The sequence below is a fragment of the Micromys minutus genome, assembly GCF_963924665.1.
Source record: "Micromys minutus genome assembly, chromosome: 5".
In the NCBI taxonomy this organism is placed as follows: Eukaryota; Metazoa; Chordata; class Mammalia; order Rodentia; family Muridae; genus Micromys; species Micromys minutus.
Genome location: NC_137974.1, coordinates 54,572,255 through 54,599,145, shown reverse-complemented (window position 1 = coordinate 54,599,145; position 26,891 = coordinate 54,572,255). Strand labels below are relative to the sequence as shown.

At 42.8% G+C, this 26,891-nt stretch overlaps 1 protein-coding gene and 1 pseudogene across 3 annotated transcripts in view; both read left to right on the top strand.

The window, feature by feature from the left end:
- PLCL2 (phospholipase C like 2) overlaps positions 1-26,686 on the top strand; it is a 166,868-nt gene extending 140,182 nt beyond the window's left edge. For both annotated transcript variants that reach the window (XM_080916965.1, XM_080916964.1), the window contains exons 6-7: positions 11,687-11,796; positions 25,985-26,686. In XM_080916965.1, the coding sequence (XP_080773091.1) occupies positions 11,687-11,796; positions 25,985-26,164 (290 nt within the window). In that variant the 3' untranslated portion in view covers positions 26,165-26,686. The remainder of the gene's footprint in view (positions 1-11,686; positions 11,797-25,984) is intronic.
- LOC308420856 (eukaryotic translation initiation factor 5-like) lies at positions 4,607-5,878 on the top strand (annotated as a pseudogene). The gene has a single exon. The product of its transcript is annotated as a eukaryotic translation initiation factor 5-like (transcript).
- Positions 26,687-26,891: the final 205 nt, after the last annotated feature.

Genomic DNA, 26,891 nt, shown 5'->3' with positions numbered 1-26,891 from the left:
TTGTAACAAACTTGGGCAGCATGAGTTTGAGAGGAGAGATGGGGCTTTGTTTGGGGTGAAGTTAAATGTGACTTTCCTGACTGACTTCCCAGTGAGGAGTTGAAAAGATAGGCCTAGGCTAAAGGAAATAAATTTGGAAACCATAAATATAAAGGTGAGTGTGACTTGAGACCATGGACTGGCCCTCCAGTGCTTCTGTGTCAGGAGATACAGGATAAGTGTACACACTTGAAGTGCAGCAGCCTCTGTGGCCAGGTGAGTGTGCTGGCCTACAGAAAGGATACAGCATGCCAAAGGGATGCTGGCTACCACCCATCAGATCCTAGCTAATCAAAAGACCCTCTACAAGCACATTGTGAGAGCTTGGAAGGACATCAGGGAAGATGGTAACTATCCCATAGCTGGCATGCGTAAATTGGGTTCAAAATTAGGAAAGCCATATGGAAAATTTCAGATTTGTAAATTACTTATATTTTGAGTCAGCAATTCTCTTTTTTAGGATCTTTGTGCAGATATGATTACATACTTGGCAAAGTTTTCTTTGTAATGTTGAGAATAATCTAAATATTCAACAAGAAGGCCCTGCTAAGGTATATTATACACATGAATAATGTATATTAGGTATCATAATATGTATGTGTATGCATATATATGTGCTTATTCACATACTATATGTATATATGTGAAAATATGCACATACTAATTTTATAAAAAAATATATTATTTGGAGTATTTGTTTTTTAAAAAAAAGGAGGCTATAAGCACACAGCCTCTAGCTGTGGTATGTCCTCTCGGGAATGTTCCTAAGAGCTGAGGCTCAGCTGGAGGGGAGCATGAAAACTGGAGGATGGAGAAAGGAAGGACATGCTCTGTGTATTGGTGTGTGGGCTTATGCGTTTTAACTTGTGTCATACAGTTAATCTAGACATAAATAAAATGGAAGAGAATTGCAGACAGGGAGTGCAGGATGGGCTCTGTATGGTGTGGTTATTTATGTCAATAAATATATTTTTTCAGTGCTTTAGAGCAGACCTAGGGTTTTGTTAATGCTAGTATTCTACCCTCTCACCAGTGAAAGGGAAAAGGACAAGCAAGCCATTTCTCGACAACTGTGGTAAGCTGGCCACTGTGTCCCTCTGTGACAGGATGGGAGGAATGTCTTGCTGAACTTAGTTCTTAGCTCTGTCACCCAAAATTCTGTGAGTGACAGTTAAATTTCAAAACACATTAAGTTATGCAACTTCACTCACCTAGATTTACCCAGATGGAAAATGCTGGCAGAGGGAAAGAGACTCATATAACTCATTCACAAATTGTTCTGCTGTGGATTTGGCATCACACAGCTCTTGCCATCCATCTGGTTTCAGGGCTATATTTAAGAGACCCGGTTTATCTATTCTGTCTCATGTGGAATAGGATTTAACAGTTCAAAATCCATCTTAGAATAATTTGGCTTTTGTTAATGCCAAGATTGTTTTGGGAAGATGGCCAAGAAAATGAATCTATGGCCCTGAGCTGTTTGAAAGAACTAGGCATTTCCATACCTCCACAGGATGCGATAAGTTGTCCCTGTGCTCACAAATACACACCACACCTCACCCTGGACTGGGCAGAGTACTTGACGAGGGCTGTGCATATAAATGTCCTGTGTCTAAGGACACTGTCAAGAAAACAAAATGGTAGCCAACAGAGTGGGAGAAGATCTTTACCAACCCCACATCAGATAGAGGCCTAATATCCAAGGTATACAAAAAACTCAAGAAGCTAGACACCAGAGAATCAAACAACCCTATTAAAAATGGGGTACAGAGCTAAACAAAAAGTTCTCAATTGAGGAATATCAAATGGCTGAGAAGCATCTAAGGAAGTGCTCGACATCCTTAGCCATCAGGGAAATGCAAATCAAAACAACCCTGAGATTCCACCTCACACCAGTCAAATTGGCCAAGATCAGAAATTCAGATGACAGCAGATGCTGGCAAGGATGTGGAGAAAGAGGAACACTTCTTCACTGTTGGTGGGATTGTAAACTCTTACAACCACTCTGGAAATCAGTCTGGCGATTCCTCAGAAAATTGGACAGAGTACTACTTGAAGACCCAGTTATTCCACTCCTGGACATATACCCCAGAGAATCCCCAACATACAACAAAGACACATGCACCACAATGTTCATAGCAGCCCTATTTATAATAGCCAGAAGCTGGAAAGAACCCAGATGTCCTTCAGTAGATAAATGGATACAAAAATTGTAGTATATTTACACAATGGAGTACTACTCAGCTATCAGAAACAATGACTTTATGAAATTCTTAAGAAAATGAATGCATCTAGAGAATATCATTCTGAGTGAGATAACCCAGTCACAAAAGAACAGACATAATATGCAGTCACTGATAATTGGATACTAACTCCAGAAAACTCTGAACACCCCAGAAACAACTCACAGACTGTGTAAAGTTCAAGAAAAGACCATTATGTTTACTCCTTACACACCAAGAAAACTCTGACTAATTCCAGGTTACATCCTGTTTTACATGTACTTTATGCTCATTGTAACTAGTAAGATCTTAATGCACACTATCAAACCTTAAAAAAAAAAAAGCCAAGCAATTACAAAAATGTATTTGCATACTTTTATGCAAAAAATGCTTAAAATTTGTACATTTATCTTTGTTTCTTAAAATAAAGTTCTTCAATATAATAAAAAGAAAAAAAAGTGGTCACACAGCCCTGCTGTGCCAGCGAAGACCAGGAGACAACCCGATGCTCATTAAAGGTTCACTGATAAAACAGTGGCTGCGCGGCGGTGTGCTGGGTCTCTATCTGCTTCTCCTACCATGCTGTCTGGAAGCAAAAAGGATGCAGTAAAGGCAGTGAGCATGGTGAAATGGTTTAATTTCATGGGTATTCTTTTGTATTTGTGTGTAAGTGTGTGTGTGTGTGTGTGTGTGTGTGTGTGCTTTCGGGGTGTATGAATTTGTAAGTGCAGGTTGAAAACAATGTGGAGAATCAGATCTCCCCTTCTATTAAGTGGGTTTTGAGTATCAAACTCAGATCATCATGGCTTTACCCACTAAGCCATCTTGCTGGCCCACGGTTATGTTTTATTAAAAGGAAACATCCTAATTCTGAGACAAGAAAATACCTAGAATAGCAATATATCAGGTGATGGGTTTGTAATTTACTTTATCAAGTATGAAACAAGAATAAAGGATGAAGTTAGCAAAACTGAAAGAAATAACAAAAAAAAATGTCCTATGTGGAATTAGTTAAAGAGTCCCATCAGAGGTTGCATGTGCATTTCAGCATGCTGTGTGTTTACTGTGGTTGATGAGTTACCCTCTGTTTATGTCCTAAATGTCCCTGTCACGTAGTTCCATCTTCTAGGAAGCAGCCCCTATACTGAATTTGGGGAATTGGAAATAAGTTAAAGTCGTGCAATCTAGTTAATAACTTTTGAGACCATTTATGAATTGTACTCTTTTATTTCACGTTCCATCTTTTGAAACACACAGATACTCGTGTTGATTTTGTTTAATGAGAGAATTTTTTTAGAACAGGCAGCAAAGTAAATTTTCAGCTAAGAACTAATTATTAATGCAGCTATAACATTTTCAATTAGGATTTAATTGAATCCACAGATACAGTACCCATGGAAGTAAAAACCTACTGTATTTAATTTGGTGACTTCAAAATAACTTTTAAGTAGTTTAAAAGGTAAAATAAAACTAGTCTTTAAATACATTGTTTTAAGATCAATGTACCTCCTGAAAGTTGAAGTTTGGCCTGCATTATATGCTGTATCTAATCTCCTATATTTAGAATTTATAGAAGACACTATAACCAGGATGTTTAAAAGTCACCTGTGTGATTTGATTATGAAATTTGGCTTTGATTTCGGTGGGATAAGGAGACAATACTCTGTTTCTGATTCAGTCCCATCTCCTAAAACAGCACGAGTTGCTTCTCCATGCCTTTGTTAACTGTGTGCACATAGATGTGCATATGCTGGGCCTTACACTGAGGAAGGGCTGTGGGTTCCCAGTGTTACCTGTGCTGAGGAGGAAGCAGTGGACATAGATGCTTCTCCTCAGTGCCTCTAGTATGGCTATGAATACTTGAATCCATGTTCCAGGCTGCTTTAATTAGATCATTTAAAAACTGTACACCCATTTATTAATTTTGAATACCATGACAGTCCACCAATGTTACCTTGACTTTTGTCATTAAATGTGGCGCTCCTAAAACTTCCACTTAAAATGTTTAAATTAGGGATCTGGGGCAGAGGGTAGCTTGAGCGCGGCAGCCCCACCGCTCTGGACCCGGTTTCCAGCGCCTCTTCCTCCCAGTCCCAGGTGAGCTGTGTTGGGTTTATGTCTTTATTTGATGAAAACGAGCTGTCGCGCAGCCATTGGTACCTGTACTGGGGAAACATAGCATACAAGCAAGAAGCTTACAGCCTCAGTGGCGAAAATTCTTTCATGTCAGAGACCGAGAACTCTTGCAGTCCTTTATGTCATCCCTTCTTCTCCAGACAGAAGATACCAAAAAGTTGCAATCAATGATCTGTTCATCTTATTGGTAAAGTCACTAATAAGCCAAAATGTCTGTCAATGTCAACCGCAGCGTGTCAGACCGTTCTATCGATACAGGATGCCCCGTTTGATTGCTAAGATTGAGGGCAAAGGAAATGGAATCAAGACAGTTATAGTCATCATTGTTGACGTTGCAAAGGCGCTTAATCGGCCTCCAACGTATCCCACCAAATACTCTGGTTGTGAGCTGGGAGCACAGAGCCAGTATGATGTAAGAATGAGCGTCACATTGTCAATGGATCTCATGAGGCGAATAAGCTGCAAGACATGTTGGATGGGTTCATTAAGAAATTTGTTCTCTGTCCTGAGTGTGAGAATCCTAAAACAGATCTGCATGTCAATCCAAAGAAGCAAACAATACATAATTTTTGTAAAGCCTGTGGGTACCGAGGCATGCTTGATGCACATCATAAACTCTGGACATTCTTTCTCAAAATCCCACCTGAGAATAGTGACATTGGCACAGAAAGAAAGAAAAGGAAAAGAAAAATAGAAAGGGCAAGGACAAGGAAAATGGCTCTATGTCCACCAGTGAGACACCACCACCTCCACCATGAAATGGAGTTAGTCCTCCACATGCTGTGGAAGAAGAGGAAGATGGTGATTGGGGGCAGGACACAACTGAGGAAGCTCAAAGGCGCAGAATGGAGGAAATCAGTGACCATGCAAAGGGTCTGACACAGAAAGAACTGTAGAAGAGCATGTTAACATCCTGTTTGATTTTTGTTAAGAAAGAGAAAGAAGAGGGCATTATTGATTCATCTGATAAAGAAATTGTGGCTGAGGCAAAAAGACTGGATGTAAAAGCCATGGGTCCTCTTGTTTTGACAGAAGTTCTCTTTGATGAGAAGATAAGCGAGTAAATCAAGAAATACAGGCGCCATTTTCTAAGATTTTTTCTTAACAACAAAAAGGCCCAGCAGTACCTTCTTCATGGTTTGGAATGTGTGGTAGCAATGCATCAAGCTCAGCTGATCTCTAAGATTCCACATATCTTGAAGGAGATGTATGATGCAGACCTTTTAGAAGAAGAGGTCATTATCAGCTGGTCAGAAAAGGCCTCTAAGAAATATGTCTCAAAAGAACTTGCCAAAGAGATTTGTGTCAAAGCAGAGCCATTTATTAAATGGCTGAAGGAAGCAGAGGAGGAGTCTTCTGGTGGTGAAGAAGATGACGAAGATGAAAATATTGAGGTGGTATATTCAAAGACTGCCAGTGTACCAAAAGTTGAAACTGTGAAGTCTGACAAGGATGATGACATTGATATTGACGCTGTTTGAAAGGATGGATGCAGCTTAGCTTAACAGTGTAATGCTGCAAACTTTCTCCATTATCAGCCAGAAGTGCAACATGTATGTGCAAGAGCTAACGTGGCTTAACCTCATGCTACACTGGATACTACAAAGCTATTACTGTGAGTGGTCTATAATTAAGCCCAATGAGACATCTAGGGAGTCCGCACATATCAGTGAGCAGCTGTAGTTTGCTTATTTATAGCATGTTTCTTTTGGAAAAACTAGTGGTGGACACTTTTGGATCACATTTATACAGTTACAAAAGAAAAAAATAAAGATTTGATTTTGGTCATTCTTCAAAAAATGTTTAAATTATAAAGCATTTTGAAGTTATATTTAGATAATTATGTAAACAAATACCTGTGTTTATCAAAAATCTGAGCTGTTTGAATTTCAAGGAAATGACATATAGAGAATCAATGGCTGGTTTGAGGCAGTCCTCTTGCTATGCAGGAAGAGATCCTGAGTTTGGATCTCCAGGGCCCATTTAAAAGGTGAGCGTGGTGGGCTTTTGTAACCCCACTGCTGGTGCTGATGCATAGACATTCAGATTTTCCTGATCAGCCAGTGTAACCAATCTGTGAGTTCTGTAAGAGACCTTGTCTTGAAAAATCAGGTGTGGACTGGCTGAAGAAACACAGCACAAGTTCAACTGCTGGTCTTTACACACAGGTACATGGGCACTTGCACAGTATGTGTATACCAACCCACATGAGTATGTCCATGTCTCCCCATGAAAATCCATGAAAAGCACTTTACAAGTTTCTTTATATAAAATTGGCATACTTTCGTGTGACCATGCAAGTATTTAAAGTTAAAAACCTCTGTAGATTCCAGTGTAGACCGATGGCCTAGCATGTTCTTTCTCATGTGGCCTGTGATTTGGAACTGAACTAAACTCTAGGACATCACCTAACCAGGATTTTCCATTTGTCCTTTCCGTAGTTCCCAGTGTCATCACAATGAAAGAATGTAAGGAGGTTCTCTCCTTGGTTAATATCCCAGAAGTAAAATGACCTACGATTCTTCCCGGAAGAGTAGTCTATGTTACTAACCAGAGGAATCTCACTGCAGGGTTTGGGGGACATAGAGCAACCAAGGCTTTAAAACAGTCTAGGTCTTTGTTTGTTTTGTGTTGTGTTGTTGTTGTTGGTGGTGGTGGTGCTTTTGGTTTTCAATCAAAAAGAGTAACCATCAGGTGGGAGCGTTGGCTCAGTGCTGTTCTTCCAGAGGACCTGAGTCTGCTTCCCAGTCTGCTTGTAACTCCAGTTCAGTTGTCTCTTCTTCAGCTTACCATGCACAGATACACGTACATATAATGTAAATATATGCTTTGTGGGTACAGAGGTAAACAAAGAATTCTCAACTGAGGATCGAATGGCTGAGAACCACCTAAAGAAATGCTCAACATCCCTAGTCATTAGGGAAATGCAAATCAAAACAACCCTGAGATTCCACCTCATACCAGTCAGAATGGTTAAGACTCAGGTGACAGCAGATGCTGGTGAGGATGTGCAGCAGCAGCCGTCTGTCCCTCTCCAGACAGTGCTCTCTGAGTGCCAGGGCTTCCTGGGCTCTCACACATACTTTAAAGCTTCACACTACTGATTTTGCAGGTGACTGTCACAGAAATAATTTCCTCAGGTTAAACAAAATTCCAGTTTTAAAAATATGTTTTCTTATCTATAATCTTATGAAAAATACTTAAGCTTTGAAGCCAGAAGGCCCTCTGTTTTAGTTATTAATGCTGCAGATGAGCAGACAGGCCTCACACAGGCCTCTTAGTGTGCATATTTTCTCACTGGTGACTCTGATGTGAGTGTCACTGACTGTTTCTGGGTTTCTTCCTATCCCAGCAGAAGTGACTTTGAGCAGTTCCTTACCTTCCTTCCTACCCTTTTAGGATCTGTAAAGACTCTACTAAACAAGCCTTATTAAAAACTTGTGTGGGTACTACCTTAGTGTGACAGGGTGAGGGACTGCTACTCAGACACCTGTAATCCAGGGCCACAGGGAACGCGCTGGTGTTAACTGCTGAGCATGAGCACAGAGGGAGCCTGCATGCCCGAGAGTCAGTTACCTCGCCAGCAGCCACCACTGAGCTGTGTTGTTTGTTCCCTGCTTGTGCCCCAGGCTCTGGATGACCCGTGGTCTGATGATGATGAGAGACATTCAGCAGATGGTTTTACTTCCTCAAAGATTCATGTGAGAGGGATTGGCTGTTACCTTATATATGATTATTTAAACAAAACTACAGGGTTACTTTTTTAGGTTTTCAGGAATGTAAGTTTGTATGATTTATTGTTTTTGGTTTATTTTATGAGATTAAAAAATTGTACAACCTATTTTTGCAATTTTTCTTGTAAAGCTTTACATTGGGCCATACAACTGTCTTACCTTTCATGTGGTGTGCCTCCTAGGACAAATATTCTACCTTGGTATTTCACATACACATATTTTGGCTCTGATTTCACACAAAGCCATTGTTGTATATTTTTTAATATTATTACCATCTTGGCTGTATGATACCTAAAAACCATGCACTGTGTTCCCTAGCAAAATTATGAGTAGTTATGCTGATTGCTTAAACACGAGTTTCCATTCTCAATTTGCTGTTTATGTACCTAGAGATCTGTGCCAAAGTAATTGGCATGTTTGAGAAATGAGTTCTGCTACAACGTAGCATGATATGAAATCAAATTACTTACCAGTGGTATGTCTTCAATAAGTGTTGTTTGCTGACCATATAATATTTTCACTTCAACCATCAAGAATTACTCTCATTATCCAAAATGGTGAGATCCCTGTCTTTAATATTATAGATCATTGTCTACTAGTTGACAGAATAGGAAAATGCTTTATAAAAACTCACAAGGCAAATAGTGCCCCTTTTCTTCTTGAATTAATGTTCCTCATTAGGTTTTATGTTAGAATCTTTTCAATAAGTGAGAATGGAGAGACCACTGTTCACCTGAAAACCATACCCATGTGAAGTAGGCAGTGACTAGAGATAAAACAGTGGACTCTTGCCTACCTCCCTCACTTCCTGTCCTTCTGCCCTTGAAGGGCAGACAACATGGTAGTCTTGTAATTTCTAGAGCTTCAAGTGTTGTCCCTGAGCCTAGCCCTGTACAGGTCTCTCTAGTCTGACCTAGCTCCTTACTCTCCTAGCCCAGCTCTCCTCCAAGAAATCCCTTGTCCTGTCCTGCCCTCTTACTTGAAGCCCTTCCCAGTACTTGCTAAACATGCCTGTGACTGCACCTATCTCAGCATCTTAAACATCGGCTCCTAGAGGGAGAAAGTCTGCGTTTTAGGTGCACTGTGGGGGCTGAGTTTGTAACTTGTCAGTGAGGCCCCACTCTCAGAGCTCCATATTCTGTAGAGTATCTGAGTGGCTACAGCTCCCTCCCCCAACCTGTTCAGCAGCCACAGACTTGTTCCTTCCCCTGGCCCACCTCTTCCTCCCCATACCCCTCTCTTTCCTACAGTTGAACAGTGGGAGTTTTAAAACATCTGGGACAAGCAGGACGACTTGGTCTTAACATTTGTTTATCTGATTTTTATCAGCCACTGCCTTTTAAATAAATTATGTTTTATAAAAGGAGAAAAAAAACCTGTTTTTAAGTTTCTTGATAAGAGAAAACGTGTTTTATTGGAGTAGTTCTTTACAATAAATATTTGGAAATAGGAAGGAGGTTACTTAACACCCAACTCAAACAAGTCCTTTATGTCTACTAGAAGGTTCCCTGTGACTTGCTAGAGTAATTCCTGTTAAGTTACTAACAAGGTGTGTGTGTGTGTGGCCTGACAAGATGTACCCACAGACATAATGGCATGAACTGATGGGAATAACCAACCACTTTCTGCTTAGGTTTTAGGCCCACTCTATAAGATGGAAATCATACCTGGCACTGTTAAAGGGGCCATGAGCCTGTGACTAGATAGGCCAGGGCCCTGTGACATAAACCCGTACTATTACTTTGCTCAAGGACATAGTATTAAAACTGTTCCTAATAACCTGTTGCTATACCCATTGTCAGTACATCTCTTTGCTGTCATCAGGAAGCTGCTTCTTGCTTGTTAATTGCTGCAGTTAACATAAACCTTCAGTTGGTCAATGTGCAGTTAATAAGGGATGGTGGGGTGCTCAACCCTAAATGTATATATATTATACCTTGTGCAAGCTACTTTAGTGTCGATTTGACATAAGGTAGAGTCTTTAGAGAGAAGAGAACCTCAATTGAGAAAATGTCTTTATAAGATGGGGCTATAGGCAAGCCTGTAAAGCATTTTTAAATTAGTGACTTAACGTGGGCCATAGCCCATTTTGGGTGGGGCCTCCCCTGGGTTGGTGGTCTTAGGTTCTATAAGAAAACAGGCTGAATACATGATGGGGAGTAAGCCAATAAGCAGCATTTCTTCATGGCCTTTGAATCAGCTTCTGCCTCCAGGTGCCTGCCCTGGCTTCCTTCAGTGATGAGGAAATATAAGCCAAGTATAAATCCCTTTCTCCTCAAGTTACTTTTGATCATGGTATTTCATGACAGCAATAGAAATTCTAAGGCAACACCCCTCCCCCAGGCACAGGGATCTTTACTGTAGAGTTAGGGGAAAGATGATAAGAGCCAGATGTGGTGGATGATAGCACCAGGTAAATAGTGTTTCCAGGGAAACCGGGTAGTTTTATATAGGAATTTACAGCAGTTCTGACAGCAGGCATAATACCTGCACAGTCCAGACAGGATCCCAGAATGGAGTGGGAAGGAAGTTGGGTACAAAATACCACTTCTAGTTGAGAAGCTATTGGCATTTGATAGCTACAGCAAAAAGGGAGTCAGTTTTATTTAATGATGTGACCCCTGATAGGGTAAGTACACTCCAGGGTGGGCTGTAAGTCTAGGAGTAGATGCTTCATATAAACTGAATTCAGTGGTATGTGGTGGGGGGTAGCTCTGGGAGGGGTTAAGCGGTGAATCTGATAAAATACAAATATGATGTGCTTATGTACACATGAGTTCTCTCTGTCTCTCTTCCTCCCCCTCCCCCATACACACACAGGCACACATGCACTATTCTTGGAGAAAATAACTAGCCCTGAGAGGTCTGGGGTGAAGAATGTATTTGGAAATTAGAGTATCTTTGTCTAGAAAGCAAGGGAGATATCAAAGGCCATTTGTTTGTTTAAGAATTGTGTGGGGCCCTTTGTGAAAGGGGCTTGCTGCCCAGGGATGGAATGGCTGACTATAGGGGAATAAGCAAAAACAATCTCTGAGTTACAGTGACTCCAAATAAAAGAAAGACTCTTGCAGTATTGCTATTAGAACCCATCTATAGAAACTGTTTTTGAAAAACAATTAGGAGTAGTCATTTGGTTAAGTCAGTCCTGTAAAGAATCACAGTGTAAATGGAATGTTGGCAGTACTTCTCCCCTTCCCAGCTGATAGGTTTGACATTTACTGGTGACAAGTGTACCTCTCTGCACTATCCACCCCTGTGCCAGTGCTGGGTCCAGATCCTCTGCCAGCCTTAGTTCCTTTGCATGATAGTTGGCAGCCTGTGTCTAAAGTAAGAGCAGGTAGAAGTAACCGCCTGAAGACCTGTAAGGAGCGCTCATCCACTGGCCTCAAAGACTTGAGTCATCCGTGTTTCCTCACACCACGTTCTTAAAAAGACTTACAAAATTCCAGTGCTGCTTGGAATTGTTCTAGATATATCTAGAAAATACGTGTTGCCAGTTCATTACCACCGATAGCACAGGGAAGCAATAACCTTATCTGTTTTTATTTCTCTCAGCAATGGAATTTCATGAACACTTGCACAGCATAGGCACCAAGGAGGGGCTGAAGGAACGGAAGCTACAGAAGGCAGTGGAGAGCTTTACCTGGAATATTACAATCTTAAAGGTAATGCATGGCTTGCTTCTCTGTGGCTGTGATAAAGTACCTTTGACCAACGCAACTTAGAGAATGTACGTTGCTTAGCATTTCAGAGGGTTGAGTCCACTATGGCAGGGATGTAAGGTAGCAAGCAAAAGTGGCAGCCAGAGCAGGAGACTGGGAGCTCATGTCTCTAAACACAGATTTGAAACAAAGGGAGAAATAGAGAAATGTAACAAGGCTGTAAAATTTCAAACCCACCCCTACTGACATAATCTTTTCCGGTAAGTTCTCCAAACAAGGTCACCAGTAGGAACAAAGTGTGTAAACGTCTGAGCCTATGGAAGGTATTTCTCATTTAAACCATCACATTCTAATCTTTGATTTCCATAGGCTCGTGACCATATAATAATGCAAAATTAATTTGGTTCAACTCCAAAAGTCCCCATAGTCTTTCACAGTCTCAACATCATTTAAAGGTCCAAAGTCTTTTTAGATTCAAAGACAAGTTCTAAGTGTAACCCCCTGTAAAATAAAAATAGAATTACATACATCCAGCATTTCATGGCAGAGAATATACATCACCATTTCAGAGGGAGGAATGGGGACATGAGGAGGAAATTCTGCACACATCTGAATCTCAGCAGGTAAAAAGCCAAATCCTATAGCTTGGAGTCCGGGTTCAATGATGTTAGTTTTAAAGAGCTTAGATGGTACAGCATCTCCAGCTACACTGTCTGCAACAGACTTTTCTCCTTGGGCTGACTCCTCTCCCTGTACCCAGCTGTCCTGGGCAGATACCCCGAGGCTTTGTCATCTCCAGCACCCTGGGCTCTGCACTGCATCCCTGGCCTTACTCTCACAGCTCCATGTGATGGCCTCTCAGGTCCTCTTCGCTCTCGGGTTTTCACAAAGGGATTCTCCTGCCACATACTGTCTGGCTTGAGAGGCTCTCTGAAACTGGGGAAGAAGTCATGTGAACTGTCCTCAAAAGAATCACAAACAAAAAAAAAGGCTAAGAAAGATCTCTTTAAAATATTCACCATTGTCCTTAGCAATTGTAGAAATGAAAATAAAAAAAAACAATTTTGAGATTTCGTCTTACCCAAGTGAGAAGGGCAAAGATCAACAGAACATCTAACAGCAAATGCAAGGGAGGATGTGAGAGGAAGGCAGCCGTTATTCCCTGTTGGAGAACTGCAAACTGGTACACCCACTGGAGAAATCAGAGTTTGGGGAACTCTCAAAAGGCTAAAAATCAGTCGACAATGAGCCAGGTCTGTCACTCATTGACCCAGAGGCCTAGATTTCATCTTCCCCAGGCCCTTCCTATTCCATGTGTACGGCTGCTTTCTTCACAGTAGCTAAGAAATGGACATAACCTGCTAGTCCTAGAACTGCAGAGTGGACAATGGAGAGGACTACACATACATATACATATACATATACATACATATGCATATACATATACATGTGTACTGCAGAAAACTATTCAACTGTAACGAAGGATGAAATCATGAACTTTACTGGTAAACGGATAGAACATGAAAAGCCCATATTGAGAAGGTAACAAACATCTCATGTTGTCTCTCACCTGGGGCTCCAAACCTTCCTGCTTCCTGCTCCGAGCCTATATTATTTTTCTGTTGCTGTAACAAAAGACCATGACCAAATTGACTCATGGAAGTAAGAGTTTATTTTGGCTCACAGTTCCAGATGGGTAAGGTCTGTCATGCCTAGGAAGTAGACAGCAGGCAGCCAAGGCAGCCAGAGCAGGCAGCTCACACCCTCAACTAGAAACAAAGCTAAGAGTGCAGACTGGAAGGGCATAAGCTTTAAACTCAAAGCTGCTTCCAGCTCTTCCCCTTCGGATTGCACTCTGTCTTGTGGTGTCAGACAGTGAAGCTTTAATGAAGTCACAGGAATTCCTGACAACACCACACCTCCCAGAGTGGCTCAGACACAGACAACAGCTTGGCCTTGGCTCAGAGCGAACTCATCGTTCCATGTTGGGCACACTGGTTTCTGCTACAGACAAAGTACCTTCTCTTTTACCCTTGAAGCACTTTGACATTGGAATGTGAAGTTGGAAATAAGATTTTAGTCTCTCATTTAATTGTGATCTTAATGTCATCATACTATAAACTAAAAAAGACTGTGGGGCATAATCAAAGGGAATGAAAGAAATTGCCGTTTGTAAGAAACCTCCTTCACGTGAGAAGCCTTCTATAGACTTCTTACTTCATATGAATGCTGTAAAATTAAATTTTATGAGTAGTATGTGTTCATTATAAAAACATATTAAGAGCAGTAAGAACAGGCAGACATAATCCTAGCATCCGGAAGAACTGAGTTTTGTTTGATGTGCCTTCTTCTAGAGTTTTTCCTCTGGTATATGTAACCTGGGGTGATTTGAAGTTGATTTGGTGCATGCGCCTTCTGAGTATTAACATTCTTCCAAGTGCTTGGGGATGCCACAGAAGCATTTTTGGTCCAAGACAACCACGCATAAAATTACCCTCTGGTTCTCACCTGTAGCTTTGTCCAGTTAATGCTACTCAAATGATCCTGGCACCGTTCTCTTCACTACCTGTCACAATGCTTCATATTCCTGAACGAGACACACACGGCCTTTATATTTTTATATGCCTTAAGCAGCTTAATGGCTGGGCCACTTCCTAACCTCCATATGGCTAATGCACCCCCTCAAATATTCCCAAGTTACTAATTACTGAAATCTATATCCCATCTATGCTGCCTAGGCCATCATTCAGCCCTCTCGAGCAGCATGTCCCTGGCTCCTACATGGTAGCTGTGCTCTGTCCCACGTCTCAGGCATGGTGTCTTGGTTCTCCTCCTTCATCCCTAGCCCCGGGAATCCTAGAAGTCTCGCCTCTGTCTCTCTGCCCAGCCATTGGGCCACCAGCAACTTTAGTTACCAATCAAAACCAACTGGGGGCAGGATTCTTTCAGTTTCAGGAAGGTGTGCAGATGCATGTGCAGTTTTGGGGGCTTGGATTAACAACATAATACAATGAGCATTAGATCAAGCCCACACCACTCACCCCCCAAACTCTATGCTCAGGTTAAAATACAGCTATAAAGACATCTTACTACAACTCAGTTTGCTGATTTCGCTTAATAGAGCATCTTCTTATCAAAACTAGCCAATTTATATTTTCTTGTGTTAAACTCTTGATCATTTTTATAATTAAAATCATTTTCACGTATTCGGGCACTTACCTTTCTTTCTACAGAAGTAGTTCAGAAGCCAGGCATCTACCCAGACCGCAGGCTGGAGCTTGTGTGTAATCAGGAGAGTACACAAAGCTGTGTGCTATGCATGGAGTACAGTCACAGAATGCAGTTCCCCCATAGCCCAGTGCAACCCAGATGCTCATACCCATTTCCTCATGGTGGAGTGGGCAAGATAGAGTCTAAGCTGTCGGGCAGTAAATGATTCTAGGTAAATGAGCAGCCCTTGGGCTCAGACCTTAGAAAGTGAATTGGACATAGCCAGGTGCTCATGCACAAATCTGAGTAATGTGTTTACACCTATTCTTGCAAATATGTGTTTAGTCCATGACAGCTAGAAAAGTGACCGAAGGAGTTATTCTTTCAGGAGTCTGATCTTTACACAGATAGGAGAACCTCAGAAACCTCTTCTAGAATCTGTTACTCTTTGGGGCCTTAATTTTGAACTAATCAGAGCAATCTCTTTTAGGGTGGAATCTATGGATTTCTTCACTAGAAGTACAGAAATGGGCCAGGTGCATGTGCTGTCTCCATAGCCTGTTGTCTAGGTGCTTATGGAGACTGAGGCTTGGAAATTTCAGACTTGGCCTCTGTCTTTTTGTCCCACAGTTTCAATCAGTGTGGAGCTCCCTGTGCCACCTCGCTTTAAGCTCCAGCCTTGGAGGCCACCCTGAATTACACGCTGCCTCTTGCTTGGTTCCACTCTCAGACACTCTGGCGCTGCCTCTCTCTGGTGGCTCCATTGTCTTTGCCTGCATGTTTACTCTGGTTTTCTAGCTTTAAATTGGCCCAATGTCACTTGTCTCTTCTCTGTTTCTATCCAATTGTTTGATCCTCAGCTCCATAAACATAAGAGAAGAACCATCCTTAAATGTGTCCCTCCCTTGTTTGGTTGAGTATACGATAGAATTTTCTGTATTTTTATAGCTTCTCAGTGTAACTATTGATAGCTTTATGACCCTGTTAAATTAAGTATAGTGTGGTAGCACATGCCTGTGCTCACAGCTCTTAGGTGACTGCAGCAGGAAGACCGAGTTTGAGGCCAGCCTGGCTGAGCTGTGCAACAGGACCCTGTTGCTTTCAATCTGGCTGCTGTTTGTGGGTTTTTACTTGGTTCTCTTCTTACCAGTTTCACTCTGCATCAGGAATGTGGGCGGGACTTCTGTGGCTCATTTTCCACCAGCACTGTGGGGAGCTGATTGATCTTCCATCCTCACTGAAGTAATCTCTCCCTGAGAGCAGGTGCCATGCATGCTCTTTACTGGTCTTTTGATGGCAAAATCTCAGGGTGGAAAGGTCCTGGTGTAGCTGGTTACCAGGAACAGAAGTTGTGTTGGCACACACAGGAGATCATGAGAGACCCCAGGGGACTCTGATCAAAACACTGCATTCCTGCCTCGGAGGACCAGAAAGCTATTAGAGGCCCTGGTGGCTTAGAGCATCTGTGTCCTCTAGGCCCAGGGCTGTGCCAGCTTAGCTCTGCTATCTCTCCATCCTTCATGGCCAGCTAGCTCCTGCTCATGCAGTTCCTACCGAGATATAGCTCAGCCTCTCCATGGCCTTCTGAGACTGCTCTTTATGAGCTCTGTAGTAAGTGTACACTGTGGTATTTGCTGGCTCAGCCTAGCCTTTTAGTTCCAGACCAGTAGTCCCACAGTGACAGGCCTCCTCAAATTGGTTCTTACCCAGCCCTAATCCACTGTGGCCAAAAGATGGCTGTCTTCACTGGCAGCTTCAGCTTCCTGTTGCTGTGTAACAAACCACCTCAAAACTAGGCTTTTAGTCTCCTCCCACCCCCGTTATTTTGTACATTAGCTGGGCTCAGCTGGGTGGCCTTCCTGATCCATGTGGTGGTGGTCAGGGCCAGGCAGAAGGCTGTGATTTGTTGGGAGCTCACATGGCTTTGGCTGTGGAGCAGGCTTCACTCTGCTGGCATCTCAGTTAAGGGCTAGGGCAGAGGGCTTGTTTAGTGTGAGTGTGTGTGTGTGTGTGTGTGTGTGTGTGTGTGTGTGTGGTGGGCTAAAGCAAGCTGCTTACAGCCCAAGCTGCTGTCATCAGATGAAATGCCCAGCTGGTCCCCTGTGCCCTGCACTGTCTGCTTTCAAAAACAAGAATGAGAGGGAAACTCCAAAAGTAATTAGAGACTTATTCTCCCTGGGAACATAAGACTTCTGCCAAAAATAAGTCAATAAACCAGATGGTGTCTGTGCAGACATAATTTAGGTTTTCTTCATTTATCTTAGGCCCAGTGCTTACCTTTGAAATACAGTGACTGTCACTCATTTCTTTTCCAAAAATTAATGTGATGGTCCATGAATATCTCTGCCTCTAAATATTAGTCCTCGGCTGTTTTAGTTAACTATACTATGAGTAACATCACATGTTGCCAATTTTTCTGAAAAGCTATACTTGACTGGAAGCTACTTTTCTACTTAAATATTTGTGAGTGGCTCAGAAGACCAAATAGTAATAATGTGCATCATTAGGCAGGCTGCTCTTCCTGATCCATTTACAGCAGCATTGTCCCCAGGGACCTTACAGTGTGCAGTGATCTCAGCAAACAAGTGGTCACACAGAAAGTGTGTGAGGGAAGGGTCCTGTGTGGGCTGCTTCTCCTAGTACGGTCAGAGGTGTGGAGCTGATCCTGGGCATTCCTCACTCTGCATACCCTCTCTTTTTCCTCCTGGGTCTTCATCCATAAACTCTTTATGATCTGCTGCTTTCTGGGTCCAAGCTGTGGCTCATTTCCATAGTCTAGCTGCTCCTGAAACCTCCCCACCTGTCATCAGAATGCTTGCACGGAGCCAGTGGGTGACGCTACCTTCCCTATGACAGGTCTGCAACAGGGACATGAGTCAAAGTCACTTTAGAAAACGCTATAGTCCATGGAGCCCAACAATTGCTGGACTTGGTAGTGATATTCCCTGGGGCCATGGGAACAGCTGGGTAGAAGGCATCATGCCTGATTGTCCTTGAACTTGCTAAGTTCCTTCCCTGCTCTCGTGTCCTGGCCTAGCTCCAACTTCCACCTCCCTAATGCTGCCAAGGAATCTCCATCTTAAGTTAATAAAACAGGAAATTCTTCTGGATTTAAATTAAATTGAGTTTTAATTGAAATTTTACAGAGCTTTGATAAGTTGAGGGATAGCTACAGTAGACAGAGACTGCAAGTGGTGGTGGGGTCTCCAGACTCCAGAACTAAGAAAGGGGAACCCATCATCCTTGTATAATGAAGATCTGTGCATACAATGTGAAATTTCTTTGGATTAAGGGAAACAGCTGAAGCCAGAACACAGTGTTATTTCCTTCTTTCACATTGCCTTCCACTGCTTTTGCAGAGCTGCTGTGGATGTAAATGGGGCAGAGAGAATGTGCCCTCCTTTCCTTTGTAATGCACATTCAGCTCTGGGTGTGCAGTGGTAAGTGCCTGTGTGGGAAAGCCACAGGATGGAAGACATGGGGTATATTTAGACAGTTCTCCTGGCCTATAGAAAAACAATTTGCGCTGTTGCTCTAGCTGGGTACTTTGATGTTGGCTAATCTTGTTTCAAGTGTTATGGTTTAGTGAGACTTTCTTTGGAAGTAAGCCTGACCAGGTAAGACCTTCTTTCTGTTTACTGTGCTTGGCTTTAACCTTCCCCGAGAAAGGATGGTGAGGAATGTTTTACAGCCTATAGCCAGAGTTCCCTCAGCTCTGCCTTTCTATTCACTCATTGCTCATTCAACACACAGGAGATGGAAATCTCTGTCAGTATTTAAATCACGGGAAGCATGCATATGCTGCAGTGCTGACATGCTGAATACATAGAAACAGTAGAAACTGTTTCGTTTGCTTTGCGATGTACATTCAGTGAGTGGGGTTCAACCCTCTTTAGGTAGTGCCCCATGGCTACTTGAAAGGAATACAAGACACACACATAGAAAAGTGGAGTGTATTCTAGTGTAATTTGCTGTTTATATTCTGTCTTTTCAAAAGTCTCTGACTTGTCTAAATTCAGCTTCCCAACTATCAGATGGGACCAGAAGAGTACCAACTCTATAGACATGAGACTACCATGAGCAGTCTTTACACACACCACCTGACATCAGGTAAATGGTAGCTAGTGATCCCAGAAGGCTTTGCTGTTTTGTCTCATACCTAATGTAGGCTTTATGGCTTCATAGTTACTTGGTAATTACAATTCAGAGACCTTCTGAGTCACTTTCAATTGTAGCTGAAAGAAATGTCCTGACAGCCGAACCATGGCTCAGCACTGCCCACATGCTCAGGGATCTGGTTCTGAGTCCCCGCATCTGTGTAGCAGCTCACAGCCATCTGTAATTCCCATTCCAGGTGACCAAACCCTCACTTGGGACTCTGTAGGTACTGCACACACATGGCCCACAGATATACATACCTACAGGCCAAATACCTATACACATAAAGATAAGTCTTAAAAAGTAATAGAACATATTAGATAGTTCCCACAACGTTTTTAAAAGGTCACTTATTTCTCCATTGCAATTTTTAAGTTTACAGCAGAGTTAAAAGCAGTGTTTCAAGGTTTCCTACATCATGCCTATTGCATGCATCACCTCTTCATCATCCCCACCAGAGTGGTACCTTTCGGCAGTCATTATAGGGCCTCCATTAAAATGCCATTATTCCTCAAAGACCATAATGTAAGCTAGCGTTCCCTCAGTGCTGTGCATAGGATAGAGTTGAACAATCTGTGTTGTCTATAACAACATGCTCCCATTGTTTTTCCTACCCCCTTTTCTGTTCTGGAGATTGAACTCACACTAAACAAACGCTCTACCCCAGAGTCCCATAGCCAGCCTACCAGTCCTAAAGTGCATTTTTGATTTACACATTGAAGCTGCATGACTTCATGTTTTGGTTGTGTCCATTATTGTATCACACAAAACCCACTCCCATGGTAAGAAAAATAGATGCATACAACATGCTGTTGTGTTTTATAAAAAAGAGGGACAGGATATACTTTGTAGAGTGCAGTATGGCAAGGTGGAAGGGGTGCCTTCCCTGTGAGCCCATGATGAGACTTCCTTTCCCCTGAAGTACCAGTCATATAGTATAGAATAGAGTTTATTTGGGGCATGGGAAGAGGAGTTGAGAAGGAAGTAGAGACTGAAAGACAGAGGGAGAAGAGGACAGAACTAAGGAGAGGAGAGGAGAGGGTGGCCAGGAATACATGGGTGTGGGGGGAGAGAGAAGGGGCAGAGAGAGTAAGAGGGAGAGGAGGGACCAAACAGCCCCTTTTATTGGAAGCCAGGCCTACCTGGTGTTCCCAGGTAGCTGCAGGGCAGAGCTCAGAAGGAATGCTAGGTCTAGATGTCACTGGACAGTTTTCTGTCTTCACTGGGCTTTAGTGCCACCTCGGCCTCAGTCTTCTGTATTATTTTCTGCATTCTCGGGGATAAGAAGGCCAGCAGTTTATTTGTATGCGCTTAGCTGGAAGCCCGAGGAAGGAGGTGCCAATAGTACCAAAGATGTTTGGAAAAGCCTTAGGAAATCAAGTTATTTAGATATTTACCTAAAATTACATAGAATGCATGCATGTGTACACACATGTGTATACATACACATGAGTAAAACTCATTACATCATTAAACATCTTCTGTTGGACACATATATACCTTCTATGCTGTCCCCTCCATTTCTACTCTTAGCTGTTTGTCCATCTCCCACCTTCTCATGTCACCTGTACCCTGTCATTCCCCGTCAGCTCCCCTGCTCAAACCATAGATGAGAGAGAGTGCACACTGTCTGTCTTGTAGGCCTGTGTTACATCACTCGATGTAATCATTTCACTTTCCTTACAATGAGATAATACTATATAGTGTATATGCACCATAGTTACATTACCTGTTACCTGCTGAGGGACACATTGGGGTTTTCTGCAGGTTGATGTCTGTGTGCAGGTGACAGCAGGCACAAGATAAGGCAAGGCCTGTGATTCAACAGTAGAAAAGGAAGGCAGGCACAGAGAGGGGAAGATAGGAGAGACGAGAGAGGAAGGAAGATGGAGGGAGAGGATGACCCAGACCTGTGTGGCTTTAAGTAGTCACAAGTAGCTATGAGTATCTTATAAGGAATGGATTACTACAGGACAATTTGTCTTATCTAGATGAGTAGTTTATATCACTATCAATTGGCTCTGTGTAGATGTCTTGTGGAGTGAGAATTTACTGATATAAATCGGATTGATAAATTACAAGCTTCTAGAGTTTTGATTTTGCTGGGTTATAGAAATTTGTAACAGCTAACCTAGAGATGGACAGTCATTTCATGGGGCTGGTGTGGCCGTGACCTGCCATGGGCAGTTGCTGTTGGGCTAGCCATGGCAGCAAGATCGCTACTGGGGCCAGGGAGTAGCTAGCGGTACTGTGGCATGGTGCCTTTTCCCCTTCTACAGTTTTAAATATTTACCACTACAGGTTTCTATTTCCTATCTATTTGTGAGAAGTGTCTGTGCAGTAGGATTTTGGGTCCTTGAGGCACATATTAAAGGGTATATAAATGGGACATATGGTAGATTTATTTTTAGTTTTTTGGGGTTCTCTGCGCTGATTTTCAGAGTGGCTACACCAACTTGCATTTCACCAACAGTGAATGAGGCTCTTTCTCCACAGCCTTACCATCATTGGCTGGCCATTGTTTTATTGATCTTTGTGTTCTGACTGGTGTAAAATGAACTCTCAAAGCTATTTTGATTTTCATTTTCCTAATTGCTAAACATAATGAACATTTTTTTGCTTTCTTAGCTATTTTTAGGTGATTATGTGACTTTTGTCTTCAAGTTCATTTATATGAGTTATTATATTTTCTGACTTACTATTTTTAACAAACCCTGCATTTCCAGGGTAAAACCAATTTGCTCATAGTTGGTGTTCTTTTTGATATGTGGCTAGTATTTTATTGAATATTTCTGCACCTGTGTCCAGCAGGAAAACCAGTCTGCAGTTTCATTTGTTGAGTCTCACCCTGGTTTGTATTTTAGAGTGCAGCTATTTCAAGGACGATCTTGGAAGTGGATTACTCCATTTCTCTCTCTTTGAGGAGTTTAAGGATTGGTTGTAGTTCATCACTGAAGTCTGGTAGAATTCTTGTAGTTAGTGGTTACTTTTAAAGGTTACTTTGTGGGCCAAATTGAGAACCGTCAACACTTTGACCTAAATGTTTTAGAGTTCTTTCTAGATGAAAGCCAAACAGAGTAAGTTACAAAATTCAAAACAGACAGTGAAACTGAACAGTTTGAGGTTTTCAATTAAAAACACTATAAAACCGGCTTGCAGGAGACTTCAAAACTGGTCAGTCTTTGTCAGTGGGCAGCAGTGTTTAAAATCCTTGCGCTTTACAGGCGTTAAACACAGGCCCATGAGCACTGCCTCAGCAAGCACTAGATTCAGAGTCACTCCTCTTAAAAGCTGAACTCCAGACAGTTCATTTCAGACACCACACAGAACAGCATCAGGCCAAGTTCAGCTGCTCCCATGGTTACAGGAGCTGCTGCTGAGGCTCTCTTCTCTGCCACATGGATATGATTGGGAACTTCCACGATCTGTTCCAGACGGCATAATGGCCCACCTGAGCTTGGACAACAAAAGCGTTGTGAACCCTGTCACTTCACATTATTTTATGTCTTTTGGGAATTTTTGTTTTTAAAGTTCTTTTTCATCACATGCTACATCTATGCTGACAAAGAGCAAGCAACAAAGAAAGCCTAAACCACTTCTCATTATATGCATGAAAAATAGTGCCTGTCCATCATAATAGTTACAAACAAAAAGACAGAACGGAATGTTCTAGAGGAGTTCTACATGCTGTTACTTTGCTTTCATTAAACAGACACTTGCTGATCACATACCATATCTAGGCTAATAGGATCCAGTGATAATCAGAAGTGTGCACACACACACACACACACCACACAATAAACATACACACTACACAATACGTACACACACACACCACACAATACACAATACACACACACACACAACACACAGACACACACACACACACACACACACACACACACACACACACACACACACTTCAAAGCCCCAACACAAAAGCACACCAGGAGGTAATAGTGTTGTGAGAAGTAACACAGGAGAGGGGTGAGGAGATCTGATTTTGGAAGTTGTCAGGATAGGTAAAGGTGAAGAGTTATGACCTAAGGGAGGTCAGGCAGTGAGTAAGCTCTGCTTCAGTCTGCGCATGTGAGGCCTGTGTGAAGAGGACCTGCTGCATGTGAACCTTGTTTCGTATCCTAGAATGGTGGGGGCCAAGTGAACAAGGCAGGAGATGTGGGGATAAAATGCCAGCTTCGGGGCATGTCACAGGCCACAGACAAGGACTTTGACCCTTCACTCTTAGCAACTGTAGAGCCACTAAAGGGTTTTTAGGCTGAGGAAAGGAATGTTATGGCTGGGTCATAGTTGGCTCTCTCTGACTATGGTGTTGAAAGGGAGAATAAGGAATGTTCTAGTCCTAAGGTTAGAGAAACATGTAGTAGCTTAGAGTGCAGTGTGGGAGTGAGGGGGAAGAAGCTGTAAGAACTTGACTGCAGAATTTCATCTTAAAGGTGCAGGAATGGGGGAGCTGGTAATGACACCAGGGCTTTACTTCAGGTGACATTAACACTGAGGTTGCTCTCACTGAAGGGAAGCTTGTGGAGGGAGAAAGCAGGTATCAGGAGCCCCATTTGGAACATGTCAAACCGTAGAAGGTGTTATAGCTAGGCATTTTCACGAAAGACTCGCTAATCCTCATTACCAAAAGTAATATTCAAGTAGTAACCAAAGAATTGGAGACAGTAAATGACTTTTAAAATTCGATAAAGAGCTGTTTAAGAAAAAAATGAAAGCAATAAGCTATAGCTAGGCTGAGGGAAAATATGACAAAAATTACTAGTGGAGAATATAAAAGGACCTCAGACCCTGCCGACATTATGAGGATATCAGGAGAACATCATAAACCATCTGATGCCCACTAACTGGGAAACATGCAGAAGAATGGACAAATTCCTTGTAAAGTGTAGTTTTCCAAAACTCAGTCCATAAGGCCAGCATTTTCCTAATACCTAAGGCAGAGAACTTTGCAGGAAAGCAAAAACAAAAGATATAAACCAATACTTTTCATGGATATAGGCGGAATACAAAAATGTGTCTGTCATGGACAGGGGAATCTGTACTGGATATGCAAAGCTGACTCAGCTCGAAAAATTAATTTGTGAAATGTCCCATCAGAAGGCTAAAAAAACAATGCGTAGTTAGAGCAGTGGATGCAGAAAAGAAATCTGCCGTGGAATCCAACACCCATTCTTAGTACCTGTGAGAAGGAGGGACTTTAGCCCCACTAAGAACATCTGCACTGCCCACAGCTATAGAGAATCTCGGAGCTCCCTTTTCCGTCCTGGCCTGCTGTTACTCGCCGGAGTCCTGGCCTGTGTGATAACACAAAGGGAGAAGTTAATACTGAGAAGGAAAAAGACTTGTTCGGTTCAAACATGATATCATTGTGTACATATAATACCTGAAAGAATTAACAAGTAGTTAATAAATACCTGGAACTGTGTTCTCCTGTTTTATCTTACTGTGATGTGCTGCCTAGTTATGATGTCAACTTGACACAAACTGGAGTCACCTGGGAATAGGGGACCTCAGCTGAGAAAATGCCCAGCCAGAGGAGTGAACAAGAAGAACAAGAGACTGAGAACACCTTCTGGATCTCAGCACCCCAGAGGTTGGATAGGAAGATTAGGAATCCAGGGCCAACCCCTGCTGTACAGTGAGCTAAAGGCCAGCAGGGGCTACATGAGACCGTTTCAAGAAGAAAATCGAGAGTAAGGGGAGAGGCAAGAGTGTAATGGGAACGCCTGTCAGCAGTGGGCAGTAAACGTGCTTTAGCTGCAGTGGTGTTCCTCAGCACCCTAAGATGCACAAGGCCACCCAGCCTCCACAGGCAAGACTGACAACGTAGACAGAGTACACGGGGCCATGGTCAGTGCCGAATAGACAGTGACCCACTGTGCTGCAGTCCCTCCTCTCATCTGTAGTAGACCAGCGGTCAGACCTCAGACAGGAAACAACATTGGGAAAAGGAGCCTTTCCTTTACTCAGTGGGGCAGCTGTGCACCTACTACCATCTCTTTCAAAGGTTGGGGGTTCATAGGCCAACTTCAGGAAGGCTTCACTCAGTGGTTGCCAGAGTGAGGGTTTGTGGGCAAGGAAGAGGTAAGATCAGCTGGGCTAGTTGTGTGTCTTAACTGCAGCATTAGCATTGCATGAGGTAGTGTAACAGAACTAAGGGGCACATTGAACAAATGCCACACAATGGTTCTGATACTATACCTTGGCTACGGGAGATGTCACCAACAGGACCGCTCACTAGTGTGTCCCTCTCTGACTTCATACGGCTGCATGACCTTTCATGCAGAAACCCCTTTCTACCAGGTCAACAGGTGGTGATGAACCAAAGGCATGATTCAAGTGTAGCTGGAAGAACCAGTGACTTACAGGAGCAGGAGACACTCACAAAACCCGTGTCACCGGTGCCCTGTAAGTAGACTAAGTAGTCTACCACAGCGGTTGGCTGATTGCTTGTACATTCTAACTTGAATGTGAAATGGTCCCAGAGGCTCATGAGTTTGAACACTTTTTAGTACCTCAGAGTAAAAAGTTTTAAAGCAAACATAAAAGGTTCCTTATTGAAGATTGGTTAGATAGTCTCGTCCCTGAGAAATCTGATGTAACAGTCTAGAGAGCAGCCGGCACGTGGTAAAGATGTGTTCATGTCTCACATGGAAATGCAGAAAGGCAGAGCACTAACATTAACCTCCTCAGATGTGGTACTCAGAAAAACTCACAATGCCTGTATGTCCACAGGATATCTGTGCTGTGTTCAGCATCATTATGTCTGTCTAATGCTGTTTGATTACATGCTTTGTTCTAGGGACAAGCAGATCTTTTGAAATATGCTAAGAATGAGACCTTGGAGAATCTGAAGCAGATCCATTATGCAGCGGTTTCCTGTGGACTGAACAAACCAGGGACTGAAAACTCTGAGGCCCAGAAGCCACGCCGCAGCCTTGAAGTGATCCCCGAGAAAACCAGTGATGAGAATGGAGACTAAGGGGCCTCCCTGTCACCGTGGACTTCCTACCGAGGAGCAGTCGGCAACGCACTGGTTCACTGAGGGTGAGCTCTGGGGCGTCGGAGCACAGCTGGAATACCCAACTGCGGCCAGCACTGCTGTGAACGGATGTAGCCACCCACATGTGAAGGCAAATAAACTCTTAACAAGAAACTCTATCCTGCCCCAACACGCTGTCTTTGTATACAGAACGCCCTGGGTCCCACTGTGAAGAACAGTGCACTGCTGTAGTTCACGTGACAGCAGGTCACTCAGGTGCAAATGGATTGGTTGGCTGAATTCCTATTTATTGGTGAAACACCTAACTTGTGTGTGTCTGCCAGTCTTGGCACTGCAGAGGATTTGGTGGCATGCTTGCTGAGCCATATTTACTAAGCGGAATGTAAGAACCCAGGAGCTGAGGGCAATGTGCAGTGTGACTGAGGCGCCTGCTGGAGATGTGCTGAGTCAGCATGGCAGCCGGGTGAAGCGACCGTGTACATAGTTTTTCATTGGATGATGTAGTGGTCACATTAAAGATATCTTTTATGATATTTCTCTAGTAGCAGTACATGTTTTCAGTGAAACTAACTTTTAAAACACATTCCTTTTCAAGAAGCCAATTACTTGCTAAATGACTGCTAAATATAAGTGACCCGGGTCACCTTCTGGCTTTAAGGATGATTGTAATTCGAGCTCAGACCCCACACTACCCACTAGAGACATG